Consider the following 20,385-nt stretch of genomic DNA (forward strand, 5'->3'; position numbering starts at 1 on the left):
GTGGCGCCACGCCATCGGGAGGGAATGCGGCCCGAAATGCGGAAAAACTACTACGACCACCGGGCAGCCCGAGCATTTTACAAGAAATGCTTCCAAGTCTGTCTTAGAACTAGAATCAATCAAAATACAATTCAGAGAAATGTCTTGGTAAAATTGTTTTACCCGAGCTCATCAGCTTTGGATCCAAGGATCCCAGGAACCGAGTTTAGTATCACAATTCGATTCCAGACCAATTCAACGATTCCCCATATTTTGTGACAAGTAACCGACATATCCATTAGCTTTGAGTAGACTTATTCAGCAAAATAGCTCGTCTGCTCGGTATCATGACGTCGGCATGCCGATCCTGGAACCGTGCCGACCACCTTCAATCCTACGTAACCACCCAAAACCCCAGTGAATGCAAGAAATAAAGCACCCGAGTGCAAAGACTACGCCCCAAGGGCCCAGGATCATCAAAACAAGGCCTGGCTAAAACCCCGGTTAAAAGCAACAAGAATCGGTTAAAAACCCAGCAGCCGACCCGAACCCCCTCTCACACAAAATATCCCGACTGGCTCGCACCACTATTTCCCCACCCAATGACGCAGCGCCCTTCCCCGACTCTCCTCTCCCCGGGATCCACCTCCACATTAACCCCGGATGATCACTCCCGTATTAAGAATGTCCCCGTTCAACACAGTGGTACCATTACGCTACGGCGGTTTTGTGAGTAGCGCCGGGTCTGAAGCCACCCCGAGAGCCACCCGAGAATGGCGCATGGACCCTGGACCCGTGAAAGGTATAAAGCTGGAATTTCACTCATGTTCTTGACTTGATTTTCATACATAGCGGGTCATCAATATGTATCGTGTTTCTAATATATACGGTAAGTTGAGGCCGCTTCGTGGGCCATTCGAAATTCCAGCTGATGCCAATAAATCAAACTAGTGCTCGCCGCATTCGGCACCCTCGGTGGAGGTCTTTTCGGCTTCGATGTCAGGTAGGTCTCTCGCAACCAGAACCAAAAGCACAAAAAAAGCTGATAAGTCACAGCTCCATGAGCGCCTGGATAGGTGTAGATGCCTACAAAGAATACTTCGGATACCCCGACTCAAACCTCCAAGGTGGAATAACAGCCTCCATGTCCGCCGGCTCATTTGCCGGCTCTATACTAGCAGGCTGGCTATGTGATTACCTCGGTCGACGCCGCTCTCTAATGGTCGCATCTTGGATCTGGATCGTCGGTGCAATGGTGCAATGCAGTGCACAAAATGTTACGCACCTGGTCGCTGGACGTGTAGTCAGTGGTCTTGCTGTTGGTATTACATCTTCTCAAACACCGGTTTACATGTCTGAGCTTGCACCTGCAAGAATCAGAGGTCGGATTGTCGGTGTGCAGCAATGGTCTATCGAGTGGGGCATGTTAATCATGTATCTCATTGCTTACGGGTGTGCGGTTGGTGTTGAGGGACCATCCGCGTTCCGTATTTGCTGGGGTATTCAGGCCGTCCCGGGTCTTGTGCTCTTTATTGCGCTGCTATTTTTCCCTGAGTCGCCGCGTTGGCTGGCTGGCAAGGAGCGCTGGGAGGAGACGTTGGATACCTTGGCTTTGTTGCATGGCAACGGTGACCGGACCGATCCTGCTGTACAGCTCGAATTTGAGGAAGTGCAGGAAGCTGCTCGGATAGCGCACCAAGCGAAGGATGTTTCTTTCCTTGCGTTGTTTGGACCGAAGATCTGGAAGCGGACTCTATGCGGTGTGAGTGTGCAAGTTTGGCAGCAGTTGCTCGGTGGTAACGTGGCGATGTACTATGTTGTCTACATCTTTGAAATGGCTGGAATGGTGAGTTCAAGGCCAACCGAACACATGAAGGCAAATACTAACCTACCTCAACTAGACTGGTAACTCTTCGCTCTACTCGGCCGTCATTCAATATGTCATTTTCGTCTTCACCACGGGTGTCATGCTCCCTGTCATCGACCGCATCGGACGAAGGCAACTACTACTAGTAGGGTCAGTGAGCGCCATGGCAATCCACATCATCATCGCCTCCGTTATGGCCACAAAGGGACACGCCGTGTCCAGCGTCAACGGCAACGCCAACTTGACATGGGAAATCAAGGGAGATGCCGGCAAAGCCGTGATCGCGTTCTCATATATCTTCACAGCCGTCTACGGCTTCACCTGGGTACGTCAAGCTCAATTCGTGTTTCAAACAAAACTAATACGATGAAATCTATAGGCACCCGCAGCTTGGATCTACGCATCCGAAGTGTTCCCCCTCAAATACCGCGCAAAGGGAGTCGGCCTCTCGGCATCAGGAAACTGGATTTTCAACTTCGCCCTCGCCTACTTTGTCTCGCCAGCCTTCCACAACATCCAATGGCGGACATATATTATCTTCGCTGTTTTCTGTTTCGTCATGACATTCCATGTCTTCTTCCTCTACCCTGAGACTGCGGGACGGACTCTTGAGGAAATCGATATGGTGTTTGATGCGGATGTTAAACCGTGGCGGACGAACGTCATTTCCAATAGATTTGATGAGGAGATTGGAAGAAAGGTTGATGGGGTCAAGGAGGATGTTGATCATAAGGAAGTTGTTTAGATTATATCTTGGTATTTGAGGAGTTGAGTGGGGATTTAGATGCGTATATGAATACAGAAACTATTTTGATTTCAATTTTGATTTCATGTGTTACGTGGTCCACTATCTAGATTGGCCTGTTGGCCTCAGTTCAATGTCTTCTGGTCAAAGTTCGTAACCCGTCGATAAATTGTGATGTGATCTCTATCAAGTAAGCCGAAACTACTAAACTACCGATGAAGGTACCTTAGAGAAGAGAAAATATGAACAATTAATGTATGTATGGACATTAAGGCTCAATAAACAAATAAACAGTGTACGGTAGCATTGAAGCTACACGACAAAAAGAGCACGGGTATATAATTAAGCGGACAGACCACTCTATCTCCCCTCACTGCTACCTCCATCACTATCCTTGATCTCGGTCATGTGCTCGTGATGGCTACGCTCGGCAGTCTTAGCCGGGTTACTCAACACGCTAGCACGGCGAACAGCCTCATCTTCGACGTCTTCGAGAGTGCGGAGTAGTTCACCGTTCGGTCCATACATATGCGGCTCATTGCGTGCGAGGGAGACGATATCGAACATGTTGTTTGACTTGCGGAACAGGAAGTCCATTTCTTCAAGAGAGCGGTTGGTTGTCTCTGGGAACCAGAAGTAGACCACGGGAACGATGAATGCGTTGCTACTAAGGTTAGTATTGGATCTTCACATCGAGAGAAGGAAATAAACTTACATGACAGCGAAGATAACGTAGGTCTTGTATCCAATATTGGCGAATGCAACGGGCGTAATCATGACGACCATGAAGTTCCAGATCCAGTTCGAGGAAGTAGACAAGGCATTGGCGGGCGCACGAATCTTCAATGGCACAATTTCAGCCGGGTATAGCCACGTCATACCAAGCCAGCCAATGGCAAAGAAGGTGTTGAAAACAAAGAGGAAGACGACTTGGGCGATACTGGCGGAGGTTTTTCTTTGACCGGTGCTTTCCACGGCAATGGCTTCAGCAATAGCTAGGACGGCCATAGAGAGAGACATGCCCACAGCGCCGAAGATCATCAGGGTACGACGACCGAATTTCTCGATAGTGAATACTGCTACCCAAGATGCGGCGAAGTACTCGGTACCGTTGCAGGCTGCAATAAGACGGGAAATAGTGCCAGTCAGGCCGATTTGTTCTTCCAAAATGGTCGGGATGTAGTAGGTGATCAGGTTGATACCCGAGATTTGCTGGAACATTTGGTTGACATAGGCGAGCATTGTACGATGGAAATGACGATCCGGACCCATAGAGAACATATCGCGGAACGAACCCTTGGCCATTTCGAGGACGGTGGCCTTGATCGCTGTGAACTCGGTATCGAGAAAAACCTCATCGGTTTCGTCACCCATCAAACAAGCCAAAACCTCACGTGCCTCATCCTCCCGACCCTTCAAAATGAGCCAGCGAGGGGACTCGGGCAGAAACATGACAAAGACCAGAATAATTGCTGCAAAGAAGATCTGGAATGCCAAAGGGAATCGCCAAGCTACCTCGCTAGGATCAGTGAACATAAGACCGAAGTCGACCCAGTAACTAATTGTGATACCGCAGGTAATCATTGCACCCTCGATCATGACCATCTGGCCACGGCGATGCGGCTTGCAGCACTCGGATTGCCAGGTGGGCACGGTAGATGTGTTGATACCGTTTCCGAAACCAGTGACCAGACGACCGACGATCAGCTGTGCGAGCTCGTAGGAAGTACATTGCAGAATGGCACCAATGACCATGATGAAGGAACCGAGGAAAATGGCCTTGCGACGACCGAGCATGTTACCGACCCAGATGGTCGGGATTGATCCAGCAAAACATCCGAGATTGTAGGCGGCGACAGTGATACCCTGACGGGTGGAAGCTGAACTAGTTGCGCTAACTCCAGTCGTGTCGATAGAGGGGAAATATTTGATGAAAGATTGGAGCGTCAAAAGACCACCAGTCACACCTTGATCGTAACCGAATAGCAAAAAGTCCATGCCTGCCAACAGACCGATGGCGATCTGAAGCTTGGTGCCATTGAGGCCCAAGAAGCGCTTTGTCTGCATGGTGTCGGTATGTGGATTCAATCCAATCAATAGTATAGGCCTGTAGAGCTCCCAAGTTATACACAACCGACCCAGTCGGGGGGAAAGATGTCTAGAAAGATGCCAAGGGAGGATTAAAACAAGGCCTCCGAGAAGTGTATCTAAAGACAAGCTGGAGAAAGATCAAAAAAAAAACGATCAACATGTCCGGGGATCTGGCCGAATTTAAAAAGCCATGCCAATGGGGGACCGTGAGTTCCCCTCAGTACACAGAGAAACCTGTAGTAGTCGGAGCCAATGGTACAGGCTCCACCGTCCCCAGACCGCGCCATGGTTGGACCCGAGGGTCATCAGGGCGCAAAAGGCACTGGGGGTAAACGGCCCCCGAGTAATCTCTTAGACGGGATCGGGCCACGCGAGCCCGTAGATCCAATCAGAATCCAGTAATCCGGGGAATATCGGCGTCCGGGTTCACCAGGTTGGGTTAGCAAGCTCGCACTAAAACCCCCCAGGTTGTTCAGCCCGCCGATCGGCTCTCGGCCTGTCAGATTTCAGTTTGGTGGAGTGGAGCCGCTTGTTCCTTTGTCCAGGTGGGAAATAAACTGGGTCTGGGGAATTACCCTGTCTCTGCGGAGAGTTGTGGGGCACGCGCTGAAGTTCAGTTTAGGCAAGCCGTGATAATGAAAGAAATCAAACAAAGAGGAAGAAAGGAAATAAAACAATGAGAAAATCCGTGTTGACTTCGTTGCTAAAATGGAAAGAATACAAGGAGTTAGGCGACCCGTGTCGCTAGGAAGAGCGGTAGCGGCATGGCGTATGCAAAACATCCATAAGTGATGTAGATAACCCGGTCATACAAGGAATTGGTGTTCATATCGGAACGGGATAAATCGCGACTTGGCTTGGCGCCTAGATGGGTCAAGCCACTGATTCGGGGGGCTTGGTAAACCTTCGCTAACCTAATCAATCCTGGGAAATCTTGTTTAAGAAAAGTCGGGATTTGCTATGGTCTGGCATGCAATTGCAATTTCGTGTATTTCAAATCGCTATTGACTACGCGGTCTGAGATTCGACTGAGATTTGTCAGAATCAATGTGACTGTGCAGTCTCCCGTGTAGTCGTAGGCTCGTAGCCCCTAAACAGGCATAGCACCCCCACAAACAAAAAGCCGCAAAGTGCAACGTCATTCCCCACGGTGACATCCGAATCCTGGGGGATAGTCGCTCAACTTGCCTAAATAGGCAGTTCCGGGCCTCGTTTCACATGGCCTGATCTGATGGGCTCGCTCCCGTCTCACACACTGTTGAGTATACACGGTCCATGCCCCATCTTTAGGCCATATTGATATATGCCTCGCGCCACGGGGCTCTTCCCGCCGCCACTGAGATCATTTGCGGGATTCTGAGTTTTCGAGTGTTGATGGCGCGCGGATCAGAGAATCGGGTCCGGGCGCTTTTGTCTGTGCTTATCGCTGTCTCGGGGTTTGGCGTTTGCGGGGAACAATATCGCGAATATGTACGGAGTGCATATGACATGGTTATATGGAGAGACGAGAGTTACTAATCGCGACCATCTTACGCTTCATAGATTCGAGTGGGACACTCTGGAAAGTCAATATACACTGTACAGTACATTATACTCGCATTGCCGATCGATAATATACCCCGTTTCAGAGCCACATATTAGCCTACGCGTTTTTCCAAAGTTTTCTCGAAGGCGAAGTTTGATCCCTGCACTGTGGAGCTTTGCCCGGCAGTTCTTGCATCTGTCCTCTCATATGCGCTTGGCTGTTAATTCCAGCCTCCGAGAATGCGGCTCCGAACGCCTGATCGACGGGGCGCATGTCCACCAAGTGATCAAGTGGAGGTTTTGTGGCCTATATATGGAAATGTAAGTGGTGATCCAGTCAACCCGGTGCCTGGAGGAACCATCGAACCAACCACATAAGGTTTCTTATGCAAGGCGTTTACCTGGGTGGTTCCACAGCTTAGGGCATCGCTCACCGTAGTTTCTGGAACCTTGGAAGTTAAAGTCGCATGTAATATGCACGATTTGCCCTGCTCTCCACCGTATGGAAGTTTCGGCTGGACTTCTCTTACAGCGAGCTTGAACTCAGCTTTGTCCTAAAGTGCTACATTGAGTAGATATGCACCTCAACGCTGAGTCTTGGTCCCATGCCTATTGATTGGTAAATTTTAGTTTCATTCTTTGTTAGGCTAAACCTATCCTAGCTGTCAGCTGCGGTCTCAAACGCAATCAAAAGAGGGCAATATGACATTTTCGAACACCAGAATTGGCGGATCTGGGAGATTGGTTCTTCAATCATATCTCTTGCCAGTGCTTACTTTAAGGGCTATCACCTCGATCCTGCATACAATACGCCATGAAAGCGATTTTGAGCGAGGGAATATTTGCTTCGGATCTAGATTACGTGGGGAAGACCTAATCCTAGGGGTGCTAATCTCATACCCAACTAACCTGCGACCGACCGCTGCATCACTGGTATCTCTACCGGGCTACGTCAACTCGTCATACACTGCATCCTGCCTGTCTGAGAATGCTAAGTAGTGTCTGGCTACAATTGCTAGAAAATCGCCCATAGCAACACTGGCGCCACTGAGACCCTTAACCCCATAAAACAGATCCTGCCAAACTGTGTCGTTATCGAGGTGGGCAGATTCTCCGCCTACCAGAGACGCGCACCACATATACTACAGTGGTCATTTGTGATCCTTGCGTCAGCATCGCAGGCAGCTATGAACTCCCGGTACCAATTCGTATACTGGAGCCCGGGCATCAACTCCGACTACACCAATCTATTGGTCGATGACGATATGTGTGAGAGTTCCCGGTGGATCTTGCAATGATATGAATATGGCAGGCCACCGACACACAGACGGCGGTATAAGGCGCATCAACACTGGCGCCCGTCGGGCCGACGGCGTCCGGCACGACACACTACGGCAAATACTATAACCTGCAAGCGGGTGACATGTGCCAGCTCAGCCCACTCAACAACGATATCTTTATTCCATTGCGGCAACGGATTTTCGGGCTCAGGTCCAGGAAAGCTAGCACAACCGCGATGAGGATAGATCCACCATCAGCTATCCTCATCAAAAGCATGACACTCAGCGACAAAAGCCTTAGCTCCGCCACTATCCCTGAGCTTCCAACCCGGTATATTCGCTCTGACTGAGCTGGGTTGCTAATAGCTTTACATCTGTCCCATAGAAGAAGAACACGGGGGGAAATATCTCTGAGAAAATCGACGGTGGGTCAACTCCGGAATTGTCAATCTTGAAAAATAGACTATTTAAGGTCCCTTTGAATAAGCCATACATTCCAAGCTTGGAAAAAATCGAGCGTGGCTTTTCAACTGGGTTTGACCGGGCGAAAGGGAGGCCAACGTGGCGTTCACGCGACCATATCCCTGTTGGGCGTCCAATGTCGGCAACTATCCCGTAAGGGGACGAAGAATCAACCCAGAAGATTAGAAGTTTGAGGTAGAATTTCTCTAGGGCTGTTGGACTTAATAGCCCTTTGATTCGAATTAAGGTTTTAACCCTTTTTAAAAGAGTTCAAGAGTTTTTGATGTTACAAGACCTTTCTCTTTTTTTTTTTTTTTCGTCTGTTGCCCTGCTATATATTTTAAAGCTTCTGACGGTGCACGAGATCGCCAGTATGGGTATAGCCCAGATAACACAAAAAATAAAACAAAAGGTCCATACATAAGACTATCGATGCCGAGGTATTGACTTCCATTCCGGAATTCCGGCGGAGAATTATCTACCTTTGAGAACCTTGATGCCCTGCAAGAGATATGGCTTGGCGATCCTGGTAGCAGTCTCCACAAATTGCGGACCCGAACACGGAACCCGAGCTCGCTTTGAGCCTAGAATATATATCCACAGGTCCAGTCTCCACTCATACAAGGCCGGCTGGCCCAATGGCAAGGCGCTTGACTACGAATCAAGAGATTGCAGGTTCGACCCCTGCGTCGGTCAATTTTTTTGGTCTTTTTGCATCTACTTGGTATTGTAAGGACACTTAGTAGGTATACTAAGCGGGTAAATTACTGGTCAGGTCTGGGACTAGTTACCGGGGCCTCAGAGCGATATGTATAATATTGGACAGAAGTGACTGATCTTAGAAATACAAAAGAAATTGTTAACAAAGGAAGCCATGTACCTCAGGATGTGTTCGCACTGTTACTGAAACTTGGATCTCTACTCAAACAGTTTATAATCCACTAATTATGTACTATCTACTTCATAGCGACAGGATTCAAGGCGCCTGGGGGCATATGTGACGATAATATACAGCGCCGTCCAGCAAGCAACTGGAACTTCAAACCACACCTTGATGTGATACCAGGATACGGCATCGTCTAGTAAGCAACCAAAGTTGCGAACCACTCCTTGAAGAGGGTAACCTTCTTGCTCCAGGCAATAGGAATCTGGCCCCATCCATCACCAACATGCTGAACAAGCTTCTTGGAGCTAACAGCAGGCCAGGCCACGGTGGTATCCTCGCCGTTGGGGTTACCAGTCTTGATGAAGTTGGCCCAGTAATCGTTCATCTTCTTGGCAATCTCGTAATCCTCAGCAGTCCAAGGCAGGTCAGTGGCATAGAGGTTGTTCAGGACATAGTTGATCTCAGATTCGTGGTAAGCACCGGAGGTCTGGCCAGGAGGAGCGTGATCCCAGAAGTAGTTCCAGACTTTGGAGCTCTTGGCCTCGTACCAGAGCTGGGTCCAGAACCAAGTTCCAACCTTTGATCGATCGGTGAACATGGAGTTATAAGCACCGGCGGCGGTGGAGCTGTTGGCAGGGTAGAGCTCGAGGAAACGGTCGATCCAGACACCGCTGTAAGTCTCGTTGACGTCTTCGAGGTACTCCTCGAGAGTGAGCTGAAGTCCATAAGTGGCACCGTTCTCGTCCTTGTTGTTTCCGGTGATCACAGGGACATCGTGGGCCAGTCCCTTCTTCAAAATGTTGAGATAGGTGTCAGGCATAGCGTAGTAGTCGAGAACAGCCTCGAACATAATAGTATCTTCACGGGTAGTGCCAGTGGCACCGTTGATCAGCTCCTCCATAGTCAGGTTACGAGCCGCCGCAATGCTGGAGACACCCAGGTTCGAGAGATAAGTGTCACCATCCTCCAGAGCGTCATCCAGAGTGGTATAGGCCTCCGCAAGGCTAGTGCAAAGAGGGTCGTGAGGGTCACGGACACCACTCTCAATGATAGCTCCGACAATCAGGTCCTTAGTAAGCTCACTGTACAAGATGTGCTGAGTAGCAGCTGATCCAGCAGACTGACCCTGCACAGTGATGTGGTCGGGATCACCACCAAAGTCGGCAATGTTGGCATGGATCCACTTCAGAGCGGCAATCTGATCGAGCATACCCCAGTTACCAGAACTATTGGATCCAGTAACCTTCTCAAACTCCTCAGAGAGCTCAGAGTGAGCGAGCCATCCGAAGGGACCGGTACGGTAGTTGTAGTTGACGAAGACGATGCCCTTATCCGCCATACCACCGCCATCAAAGAGAGCGTCGGCAGCAGTTGACTCAGCCGGGTAACTCCACATGACCACAGGAAGCTTAGCATCAGTCTTCTGAGCAGGAGACCAAATGTTGAGGTTCAGGCAGTCTTCGTTGATGGTGTAGTCGTTGTTGCCAGTGGTAGCAGAAGGGCAGACAGGGCCCCAGGTTCGGGCATCCAAAGTATCGGTCCAGGCGCTTGCAGGCTGGGGGCCTTCCAGCGGTTATCCCCACCAGTAGTGGCTGCAAAGGGGATGCCCTTCCAGACGGTGATGTCCTTCCAGTTCGTCATGTTGCCAGTGTTGGTGCTGTTGAAGGCAGGGTAACCTTTCACAGGGCCATACTTGGTATCGATGACGGTGTCATAGAGAGCGGCAGAAGCGACGGGTGCCAGGCCCAGGGCAATAGGGAGAGCGTGGCTACGCATGATGAACGAATGACCGTGCAATTGAAGAGCGAAAGGATTGTTGCAAATGCATTGAGAGAGATCGACAAGGGTTCTTAAATAGACTCACATCCCGAAGATCGGCAACGGATCCTGAGTAACATCCGACTCACTATAAATTATAGTGCGTGTCAACGCGTCCCTCTCAAAGATCCTAAGTTACTTATCGCCCTTTGACTAAGCAGTTAGTTTAATTAAGCATTCTTCAGAGCAGAGGCCCCTGCGTCACATGTACGAAACAACGAACCCAAGACCTAACAGGGACGATAACTACTTTGAGACAAGGAATTCCCGAGGCTCCGTATCTTCGCGTATCCGGGACCTCCGAGTTGGATGTTTTCCCAGTTTAGCGTCGCTCGGAGTTAAGATAATTCGGCAGCGATGCCAATTTAGGGTAAATGATTGTCGTGATGCTACAATTTAAGTGGATCCACCGCGTCATCCTTGTATTATGGAGCTCTATGTTCGTACACCGATCTGGCCTTGCATCAGTCCAGTGCAGCGCCCGTCGTATCAGGCTCTAACTCCGTTTCAGTGAGAATGCATTCAACGTCCCTTGCTGATTCGAAGCCACGATGGCCGAGTCAACACGTGGCAGATGCCAACAGACAGGATATGCCCAAATTGCCAAATGTCCGACTTGCCAAATGTCCGACCGGAAGAGATTTTACGCATGATAAGGTTGGTTGCATTCTAGATTCCTGATGGTGATGTTATGTTGGTACAGTCAAACGCGATGCGATCTAGCGCGTTTCAGACCGATGTTTTGAGGTACCGGACCGTGAAGACGCAAAATCAGGTCAGGTTCCAGTCGAACCTGGCTAGCTTTCTGTCCAACGGGTAGTACTGTGGAAAAGGAAGTAGGGAGGCTAGATTCATGCAGTTCATGATGGTCTATTAAAAGCAGAAATTGAGATAAGTTACTCTTATGATCAAAATCTTCGCTTATGTCATCAATTCCATCAACGCCTTGTCACCTCGATGTTTGACGCGAAATAGAGATCTCTACAATACTTGAACCAACCGCAAAAATCCACAAGGGCAGAATAAGGCGACTTTGCGTACCAGATGTCTTACGAAAAAGGGCGGTACAGGCCAAAGCTACATGAGTCCATGCCACATCAAATCCTAGTGCTAACAGCAGATGCCTACCTTGTCGCCAACAGGAGAAAAAATGGTATACACCCATCAATTCAAAGAGGGCTAAACTTTGGCAAAGCGGTCCGCTAGGCGGTAGTGATATCCTCGCCTCGACACATTCATACGCGCCATTTGATCAGACACTCTCAAAGCCGTGCTTGCACTAATGTCTAAATATAATTTCTCCGCCATGAACACAATGCTGTACAAGCAGTTGTTGTATGTTCCCCTTGAGATCCGAATTTGGCCACTTTAAACTATCGTGGCTGTTAACATAGGTGTCTATAGTATACTGAAATTGGTTTGGTCAGACCTTCGGGTTGCATTTCCCGTGGGATTCCCATGGGACTAGGCTTCGGCCCTATGGGCTAGATCCTTAAGAAATGCTGCCTAACTATAACTTTCCTTGTGTTTCGACCATTCACGCCAAAATCTTATTCTGGCTCAGTATCACCGCATCATTCCTCAATCACCTTCACATTAGGTACAGCAATATAATCAGGCACCTAAGTAATGTCAGTAGGCGTATGGGTATTCAGTCCAAGTCACTGCAACAATGTACCTCCGTACCATTGATACGGTATTTAGCGATTTCAAACCTTGGAACCCATAGCGCGCCGCAGCCAAATATGACATCTGGTCTGATCTCTCAAACGAAACCTCACTTCCCGTCTAATATTCTCTACCATCCCTCCCTTCCTTAACCTTCTCAAGCGAAATCCCCTTTATCTCTCTTCTCTTATGATGGAGCATCTATCCAGTTCCAAGCAGTCCCCTAAAAAGGACTTGCCTTTGTCCCTAAGCTCTTCTCTTCATGCTGACATGGACTGGATAACCTACTGCTCCAGATTTCTAGACCAGGAGCAGGTTGAATACCGTGCCATCGGTTTTGGTCAGCGTGGCATCGTATTTGAGAGACCTGGCCGAGGCTTTGTTCTCAAAGTTGCGAACCTTCATATGAAGATAGGCTCTGGGCCGACTTCAAGGCGCATTTCATTGTGCGGCAAGCTTTTGAGCAACAAAAAATCACAGACAAGCCGATCGAATGCCGAGTTCCACGAGTTTTCTCTTATGTCGCAAAGGGTAATAAGAAATGGTGGAAAGAGAATGGACATCTTTTGCCTTTTAGACGAGAATCCATCTCAATACCATCTATGACTCTGATTACCCAGCGCATCCTCCCTTTGCCAAAAATTGCGCGAGATATTCTGATCAAGAAATATTGCCTTAATAAATCTCGCAAGTGGGTTGCTGCGCATCCTACAAATCGAGACTGTCTGGCTCGTGTCTACCTAGGTCGGCGCCGTACCACAACTGCGTCATCGGCCAATTTCACCCTCCGAAACTTTAATCTTCATCTCGACCAAATGATTGAACTTGGGCTTCCTGTCAAAAATCTAGCTTTCGATATAGGTGAAGCTCTAGCAGTGGTCCATTGGTCCGCCCATGTTGATGGATACGACATTGAGTTCGTTCTAGGAAGTGAAGAATCTATGGAATATACGGGTGATCTTTGTCTTACGCGTAAACTAACGTTGGCGCAATTAGCCGCAATGCCACCACAAACAGATATCGAGTCTCTCATGCCATTTGACTTTGAGCCACGTACGACACGTCTTTGGATTCTTGATTTCAATCTTTGCAATATCTGGGATGAATCAGTCGCTTTGAAAAATCCTGACACACTCATCTCTCACCTTGTTATGTCTTTCTTCGAGAATGACCCATACTATCCTCTTCCGCTGTTGGAGGATTGCTTGGATAGAGAACTGTGGGAAATATTTAGTACAGCATATGTACAAAGGGCGGACCAGGTTATCCAGGGGAAGGTTCCACGACTAGCTAGTCTGCCTCAGAAGTTCATCGATGGCTGTGTTCACAGAGAGAGGAGGAGTCTTGAGTACGGCCTTGGGCATGGCTATCGCGAATGGAAGCAGTGATCGTTAATATGAACCTATGTCTTAGCTTTGTCTTTTTGGTGTTATTCGTGAGTTCTCAACATGAAAGCTCTTTATAGAACTTGCAGCTAGCTCTCTTATTGCAATTATTCTTACCTCTTGGCCTTTATTTTTTTGCCAATGCAGTGGTACAATCTGCTGATTGAAGAGGTTAAATATAGTGCAACATAGGCGACGCCCCAACAGGGCATATTTAATCAAGATTGGTTCGGCTTTTGTCAATTTCGTTTACAACCAACAAATTAGCAACTACTAAGACGTGAAGGATGAAATATTGTAAGATCCTACGATAAAGCAGACGCAGGGAATTCAAGCTTCATCAGCTAATATTGTTTGCACACTGGAAGCTAACTTTGGGTCGATCACTTCCCAAGGGGTAAGTACTATCGTCACTTAGTCGGCATAATTTAGGTCGAACTTACTCCCACCCTCATGGTATCCCTATCCCAATGATGCAATAAACTCACATGACAATTGCATTGATAATTCGCCGCGGAACAAATTAGAGTTAGTAATAGTGCATGAATCCTGCTCGGTAGTTCATCTCAGGAATGCAGGTACGTGGCGTCCCCAACCCCCAAAACATACCGGGTGGGAACCCGCGAGATGGACTCAAAGTAGATCTGACCCACGAATCGATTCTAGAATCGGGACTTTTGTGCAAGCCAGGAGATACCAGGTAATCACGGGATGGGAGAGCACGCTTTGCTTGGCTGTGTATTTCGCGTCGTGACGGAGCTAGCGCATACCTGATTCAATGGAATGTTTGATAAAGCCGAGCTTCCGTGACTGGAGAGCTCCTGTGCCCCTTGCTTGAATGTGAGTTACAATCAAGCTTAAGGTAGCAGTTCTATGAAATTTAGCTCAGCTCAGGTCATGTTTAATCTCTTGACCTTCTACCTACCCTCCACCTATGACCCGAATGTCCCAAACAATTTGACCATATTTTCACAGTCTTGATTTGGCTGTGGATTTACGTGTTTAATGGCAAACGGCTCAGTGCGAGATTGTCACAATGACGACTGTCGAGACGATATCCCTTTGAAAGAGTCGGGCAGCAGCGATATAAGTGATGATGAGAGAATCGAGTACCCATCCACGATCAAATTCCTTCCCGTACTCATAGGCCTTTGTTTTCAGTCATTCTGCATCGCACTGGTGAGTCCATCTTTACCTTGGAAGTTTTAATATTCTCATCTAATCCATCCAGGACAATACAATCCTCGCCACAGCTGTACCGAAGATCACCGAACAATTCAACTCTTTGGAAGACTTGTCCTGGTACGCAAGCGCGTACCTTCTGACATCTTGCGCGGTCACCCTCCCCTTCGGCAAGATATACACCTACTATTCTACGAAATGGACGTACATGATCGCCCTCGGTCTTTTTGAGATCGGGTCGTTGGCATGTGCAGCTACGCCAACATCGAAGGGTCTGATACTCGGAAGGGCGATTGCAGGGATTGGGTCGGGAGGATTATCACCTGGTGCGCTGTTAGTGCTCGCCAATAGTGTACCCCTCCATCGACGTGCTCTTTATTTTGGGATCATTGGGAGTACGAGTGGAATTGCGACTGTCACTGGGCCACTGTAGGAATGACCCTTTCCAGGGAATTTACAACCACTAACCTCTTTCTGCAGACTGGGGGGACTATTGACGGACCATTTGAGTTGGCGATGGTGTTTCTATATTAATCTTCCCCTTGGCGCAATTACGGGTATCTTTATTGCTATATTCTTCAAGGATGTGAAACCGAGGAAAACGATCGAATCAGGACGGATGAACAAGGTTAAACGGATGGATCCACTCGGCATCCTGCTCTTCATCCCCGCTATTATATCGATCCTTTTGGCCCTACAGTGGGGTGGCACGAAATATGAATGGTCAAATGTGCGCATCATTGTACTGTTCGTCTTATTTTCATTGTTTTCCTTAGCCTGGTGCTATGTTCAGCACTGGAAACAAGAAGAAGCCACCGTTCCTCCTCGCCTACTCATGAATCGCAATATTCTTGGCGCTGTCATACATGCAACGTTTCTCGGGGGCTCTTTCTTTGTGTTCGGATACTATGTAAGTTGAACCACCTCCTCGAAGATCATAGCTCACACAACACAGCTCCCTATCTGGTTCCAGGCTATTGAACAGGTCTCAGCATCGCAGTCTGGAATCAATAACTTGCCTATGGTTGTCTCAATGATCATCTCCTCCGCACTTGGGGGGCTCTTGGTAAATTTGGTTGGGTACTACACGCCTCTCATGTTTCTTGGCAGCGCCCTCCTCACGATTGGTTCAGGCCTTTGTACAACATTCCAAGTTCACACAGGAAATGGGATGTGGATCGGCTACCAAATTATAATAGGTATCGGCGCAGGGGTCGGGTTCCAACAATGCATCAATTGCCTGCAGACCGTTCTACCATTGGAAGATATACCGATTGGGATTGCGATAATTACATTTGCTCAAAGTTTAAGCGGCGCGTTGTTTATTTCTATTGCACAGACTGTGTTTCAGAATCGACTAGTGGCCAGCATCACCAAGTACGCTCCAACGATTAGTCCAGGGGCTATCATCGAAGCTGGAGCAGCCCATCTTTCGCACAGGGTTCCTAAGCAGGCTCTTTCATCTGTGTTATACGCTTATAATATTGCAGTTACACAGACATTTTATGTTTCTGTTGCTGCTGCTGCCCTTTCCTTTATTGGAGCTGCACTTGTTCAGTGGAAGTCTATGAAAAGACCTCAGAAGTATGCATGATTATCACGGGTGGCATTTTCAGCGTTCAAATTTTACTGTGGCATTATATCGCACATACTTTTTGGCAGCCTATGAATGAAATACAAATGAATTCTAAATTTCGAGAATCATCGAATTATTTCTACCACCAAGCTTTTGGTCATGTATAAATATAAGCTCATTTAGTCATCGTGTAATCTATGTTATTGATCTCCAAAGGATCTCCCTTTGTCTCATGCATTAACAAAGCCGCAATCGGTGCGTTGACCATTGAACAACCCCCGCGTAAGAAGTGAGCTCCAGAAGAGATATTGTTGTAAATAAAACAAGGGGGAAGTAGAACGGTAGATTAAAATGTCATTCTGATCTTCTCTCGCGTCTCATACGAAAATAATAGTATCAACCGCTAATGATGGCCCAGTAATGAGCACTGTTGCATACACATCATCTCTTTATCAATCGAATACAATTGCAGCTTTGATCACTGATTTGTTTCTCAATGCCTGCAGACAGTCTTCCCATTCCTCCAATCTGTAGGTCTTGTTGACGATTCCATGAACGTTGATCTTCTTCCCATCTGAATCTTTATCAGCATAATAATCCACTATTTTCCCACCAGTTGAATGCTTACCTAGATAATCAATCGCGGCGGGGAATTTATAGATCTGCGAAAATGATCCAATCACCTTGATTTCTTCTTTAAATATTTTGTTTGGCGACAGAGAAATATGGGCATCGTCGTTGTACACGCCGTACACCACCAACTTTCCGCCTTTCGTCACGAATCTAATCGCGTTCTCCAGGATCCTAGCACTCCCCGTCGCTTCGACAACAATGTCATATCCGTACGGACTCTCGGCCTCCTGCTTTTCCAACGTCGCATTCGCAGCGTCCCCACGAGGAAGTTCCACATACTCATCAGCAGCATTCAGCGACTTCGCAAGCTCCATTTTCAACCCGCCAGGCGCAGCGATAACAAGATGATTTGCACCATTCTGGCGGAGAAGCTGCGCTAGCATCAATCCTGTCGGGCCGGCACCGAAAAGAAGAACACGGGAGTTCATATGCGGAGCGATACTATCGATACCATGGGCAGCACAGGCAGCGGGCTCGATCAGCGTTGCATTGGCGTCCGACAAATTGTTGAATTTGAATACGCGATGCCCGGGATAAACAGCGTATTCGGCGAAACCCCCATCAACCATCACTCCATGTGCGACAAAATTCTCGCAAAAAAGTTCTTTGCCGTTGCCGACACGGCAGTAGTGGCATGTACCGCATAATTCAGAGTTGTCGGCTACGACGCGATCTCCTACTTTGAAACCATGAACTTTGTTGCCAAATGCTGCCACTATGCCTACTGTTTCGTGACCGGGGACAAGAGGGAACTGGCTTTGTGAGAAATCATATAAATTCATGGGCTTCGATTCGGCGTACTTGAGCTCCGAATTCACCGTCGTGGATATGGAGGTCGGTGCCACATACTCCACATGCCTTGACTTTGATCTTCAAATTGTTAGATTTGTTACTCAAACTGAAGGGAGGCATACCAGAATATCATGGTCTCGTATCTGTGGCAGAGTCTTTTTGACAATGCTGAATTTTTGTGCCTTGGAATATTCTGAACGGTTATCATGGTGTTCATGAAGGCAGTAAACACAGTCTTACCTAGTGCCCTCATGAAGCGAGGAAGCTCGAATGAGTTCATTTTGCTCTGAACGAGGCTTTTGATGACTGCACAGCTTGGTCTGCATTGAAATCAATATGTATGACTTGTGAACAGCAGCATCACGGAAATATATGCGAAGCTTCACATGACCATTGTGAAGTGATTCAACAGCCCCACGAGACGAGTGCCTAGGAAAGCACCCCGGGATGAATAAGAAAAACCTGTCACGCATCATCGAAATGCACTTTGAAGTGCAAATCAGACAAAAAAGCGACCGCCACAGAGCCTTCTACATTTGGTTTGACCACGACACGGTGCCAGAAGCCCCACATTCCAGCTCGAAGATTTACTGAACTTAGAGAAACTAAAGATTCTTGATTACTGATTATAGGCCGGGAGAAGTTCCGGACAGGACTTTTCTTCGTAGAAAGAAGAGGCGCACCAACTCAGTTGCCATGAATCTGTGCCTTCACATGCAGGGGATGCTGCGCCAAAGCGATCGGTGCCTCGAATCCCATAGAATCAATTGGATGCTTCGACCTTTTCATTGTTCATCGTGCTCTTGGGTCCTAGGCCAGCACGGCCGAAGATTCAGCAATAAACGAGAAATGCATCTTCTGAATCAGGCAGGGATCTTACAATCATTTTCCAAGATGCTACAGATTACCCAGACGAGCCAGACCTATAGCAGTTTATTTTATAGCAGCATTAATTGAAAACCGAACTTATCACTCCATAAAAACCCTAATGAGTCTTCCCTCTAACGGTCCCGTCAATCCCCTCCAAGTCTGAATAAAGCCTCCACTCATAATCCAGACTAGGATCATTGAACCGCGCTCTCGCATCCAAAGTCGCAATCCTAAACATGTCCTCCTCTTCTAATTCAAAATCGGCAGCAATGTTTTCGTCGACCTGCCAATCAATCACACTCTTCGGAATGACACTTCTCCCACTATTGATGCCCCACGCAAGAACGACCTGAACCGGGCTTTTATTGTGTTTCTCTGCGATTTCCTTCAAAATTGGCTGGTCAATCACGCGCATCATGTGCGAAACCTCTTTGCTCCAGCCAGTTTTCCGGTAGAAATCGTTCATGTTGCCTAGAGGACTGAATTGAACGACGTGGATTCCCTTATCCTGGAGCCAATTGTTGAATCCTTTTTGTTGGAGATACGGGTGAACTTCCATCTGATGAACGGCTGGGATCTAACCAATGTCAGCACATGAGCTTACTTCAGGGACCAGAGGAACACACAGTTGACGAATCTTTGATCAATGTCTCGATTTCTCCTTTGCTGAAATTGGAGACTCCAATAGACTTCACCTTGCCCGACCGAGTCAACTTCTCCATCGCTCTCCAGGTATCCAAATAGCTGGTCTCCCCTTCGATCATCCTTCCACCGTCGTCGCGAGGGAACCGATCAGATCCACGCTTGAAGGTACACGGATAATGCATAAGAAGCAAATCAACATATGGAGTATCCAGGTCACGGAGCGAGTCATCCAAGGCACGCTCCACATCCTCGGGGTGGTAGTCCGAGCACCAGAGCTTAGTGGCGAGGTACACGTCTTCACGCGGAACACCGCTGCATTTCATGCCTTTGCCTACTTGAACTTCGACATCGTATACACGGGCAGTATCAATGAATCTTATGCCCTTTTTTAATGCTTGGGTGACGATGGCTTCCTGAGATTCTGCGTCTCCGAATGTGCCAATTCCGAGTGCGGGAATCTTGTGTCCCGTGTTTAGTGTGTATGAGGTTGCCCGGGTGGCGATCGCGCGAGAGATTGACTGTCGGAATGGAGTGAAAGGCTTATTGAGCACCGAGCTGCGAATCAATGCAAAAGAGGCCATCGTAAAGCTCAGATTCAGACCATTAGCCGGTGGCCCCGATGCTGAGGATAGTGGGTATGCACGTATCACCAGCTCTCAACCTTCCAACGATTATGTTAAGATATTTTCCCGATATAACGAAGAGACTTAGACTGTGTATATATTTTAATTCTCGAATCACGGCATCATGCCGACATTTCAATCATGTATCTGCTGGAAATGCGGGGATGGAAGCGGGGACAGTGGAGAGGTGCCGTGTCGGGGCAGAGCCCGCGAGTCGAGGGCGCCACGATACCCCGCATTTTCAACAGCCTCTGTATGACCCTCCTCTCTCTGCCCAATGCCATAGAATTTTGGCCGTTACTGCTCATCAAAACAAGAAAGGGATTGTCAAAGCCTGGAGACCGAGTGACCACCAGTCG

General features: G+C 48.1%; 7 protein-coding genes across 7 annotated transcripts; 3 read left to right on the forward strand and 4 right to left on the reverse strand.

Moving 5' to 3' along the window:
• Positions 1-843: 843 nt before the first annotated feature.
• N7503_008036 (High-affinity glucose transporter) lies at positions 844-2,591 on the forward strand (the record flags this gene model as incomplete). Its single annotated transcript, XM_057067583.1, has 5 exons — positions 844-868; positions 931-982; positions 1,036-1,825; positions 1,881-2,171; positions 2,226-2,591. The coding sequence occupies 5 exons, from the start codon at positions 844-846 to the stop codon at positions 2,589-2,591; spliced, it is 1,524 nt and encodes a 507-aa protein (XP_056918438.1).
• A 360-nt stretch (positions 2,592-2,951) lies between these two features.
• N7503_008037 (uncharacterized protein) lies at positions 2,952-4,658 on the reverse strand (the record flags this gene model as incomplete). Its single annotated transcript, XM_057067584.1, has 2 exons — positions 2,952-3,255; positions 3,307-4,658. 2 exons carry the CDS (start codon positions 4,656-4,658, stop codon positions 2,952-2,954), a joined length of 1,656 nt encoding a protein of 551 aa, XP_056918439.1.
• A 4,369-nt stretch (positions 4,659-9,027) lies between these two features.
• On the reverse strand, positions 9,028-10,610 carry N7503_008038 (carboxylesterase/lipase family protein; the record flags this gene model as incomplete). Its single annotated transcript, XM_057067585.1, has 2 exons — positions 9,028-10,397; positions 10,418-10,610. The coding sequence occupies 2 exons, from the start codon at positions 10,608-10,610 to the stop codon at positions 9,028-9,030; spliced, it is 1,563 nt and encodes a 520-aa protein (XP_056918440.1).
• Positions 10,611-12,922: 2,312 nt separating this feature from the next.
• N7503_008039 (zinc finger protein-domain-containing protein) lies at positions 12,923-13,708 on the forward strand (the record flags this gene model as incomplete). Its single annotated transcript, XM_057067586.1, has 1 exon — positions 12,923-13,708. One exon carries the CDS (start codon positions 12,923-12,925, stop codon positions 13,706-13,708), a length of 786 nt encoding a protein of 261 aa, XP_056918441.1.
• A 1,002-nt stretch (positions 13,709-14,710) lies between these two features.
• N7503_008040 (MDR family MFS transporter) lies at positions 14,711-16,481 on the forward strand (the record flags this gene model as incomplete). Its single annotated transcript, XM_057067587.1, has 4 exons — positions 14,711-14,884; positions 14,937-15,316; positions 15,368-15,797; positions 15,843-16,481. 4 exons carry the CDS (start codon positions 14,711-14,713, stop codon positions 16,479-16,481), a joined length of 1,623 nt encoding a protein of 540 aa, XP_056918442.1.
• Positions 16,482-16,915: 434 nt separating this feature from the next.
• Positions 16,916-18,168, reverse strand: N7503_008041 (zinc-dependent alcohol dehydrogenase family protein; the record flags this gene model as incomplete). Its single annotated transcript, XM_057067588.1, has 5 exons — positions 16,916-17,037; positions 17,092-17,848; positions 17,898-17,966; positions 18,011-18,081; positions 18,129-18,168. The coding sequence occupies 5 exons, from the start codon at positions 18,166-18,168 to the stop codon at positions 16,916-16,918; spliced, it is 1,059 nt and encodes a 352-aa protein (XP_056918443.1).
• Positions 18,169-18,873: 705 nt separating this feature from the next.
• Positions 18,874-19,984, reverse strand: N7503_008042 (aldo/keto reductase; the record flags this gene model as incomplete). Its single annotated transcript, XM_057067589.1, has 2 exons — positions 18,874-19,335; positions 19,385-19,984. 2 exons carry the CDS (start codon positions 19,982-19,984, stop codon positions 18,874-18,876), a joined length of 1,062 nt encoding a protein of 353 aa, XP_056918444.1.
• Positions 19,985-20,385: the final 401 nt, after the last annotated feature.

Source organism: Penicillium pulvis (assembly GCF_028828015.1).
Source record: "Penicillium pulvis strain IBT 33274 chromosome Unknown contig_7_segment1_segment0, whole genome shotgun sequence".
Lineage (NCBI taxonomy): Eukaryota > Fungi > Ascomycota > Eurotiomycetes > Eurotiales > Aspergillaceae > Penicillium > Penicillium pulvis.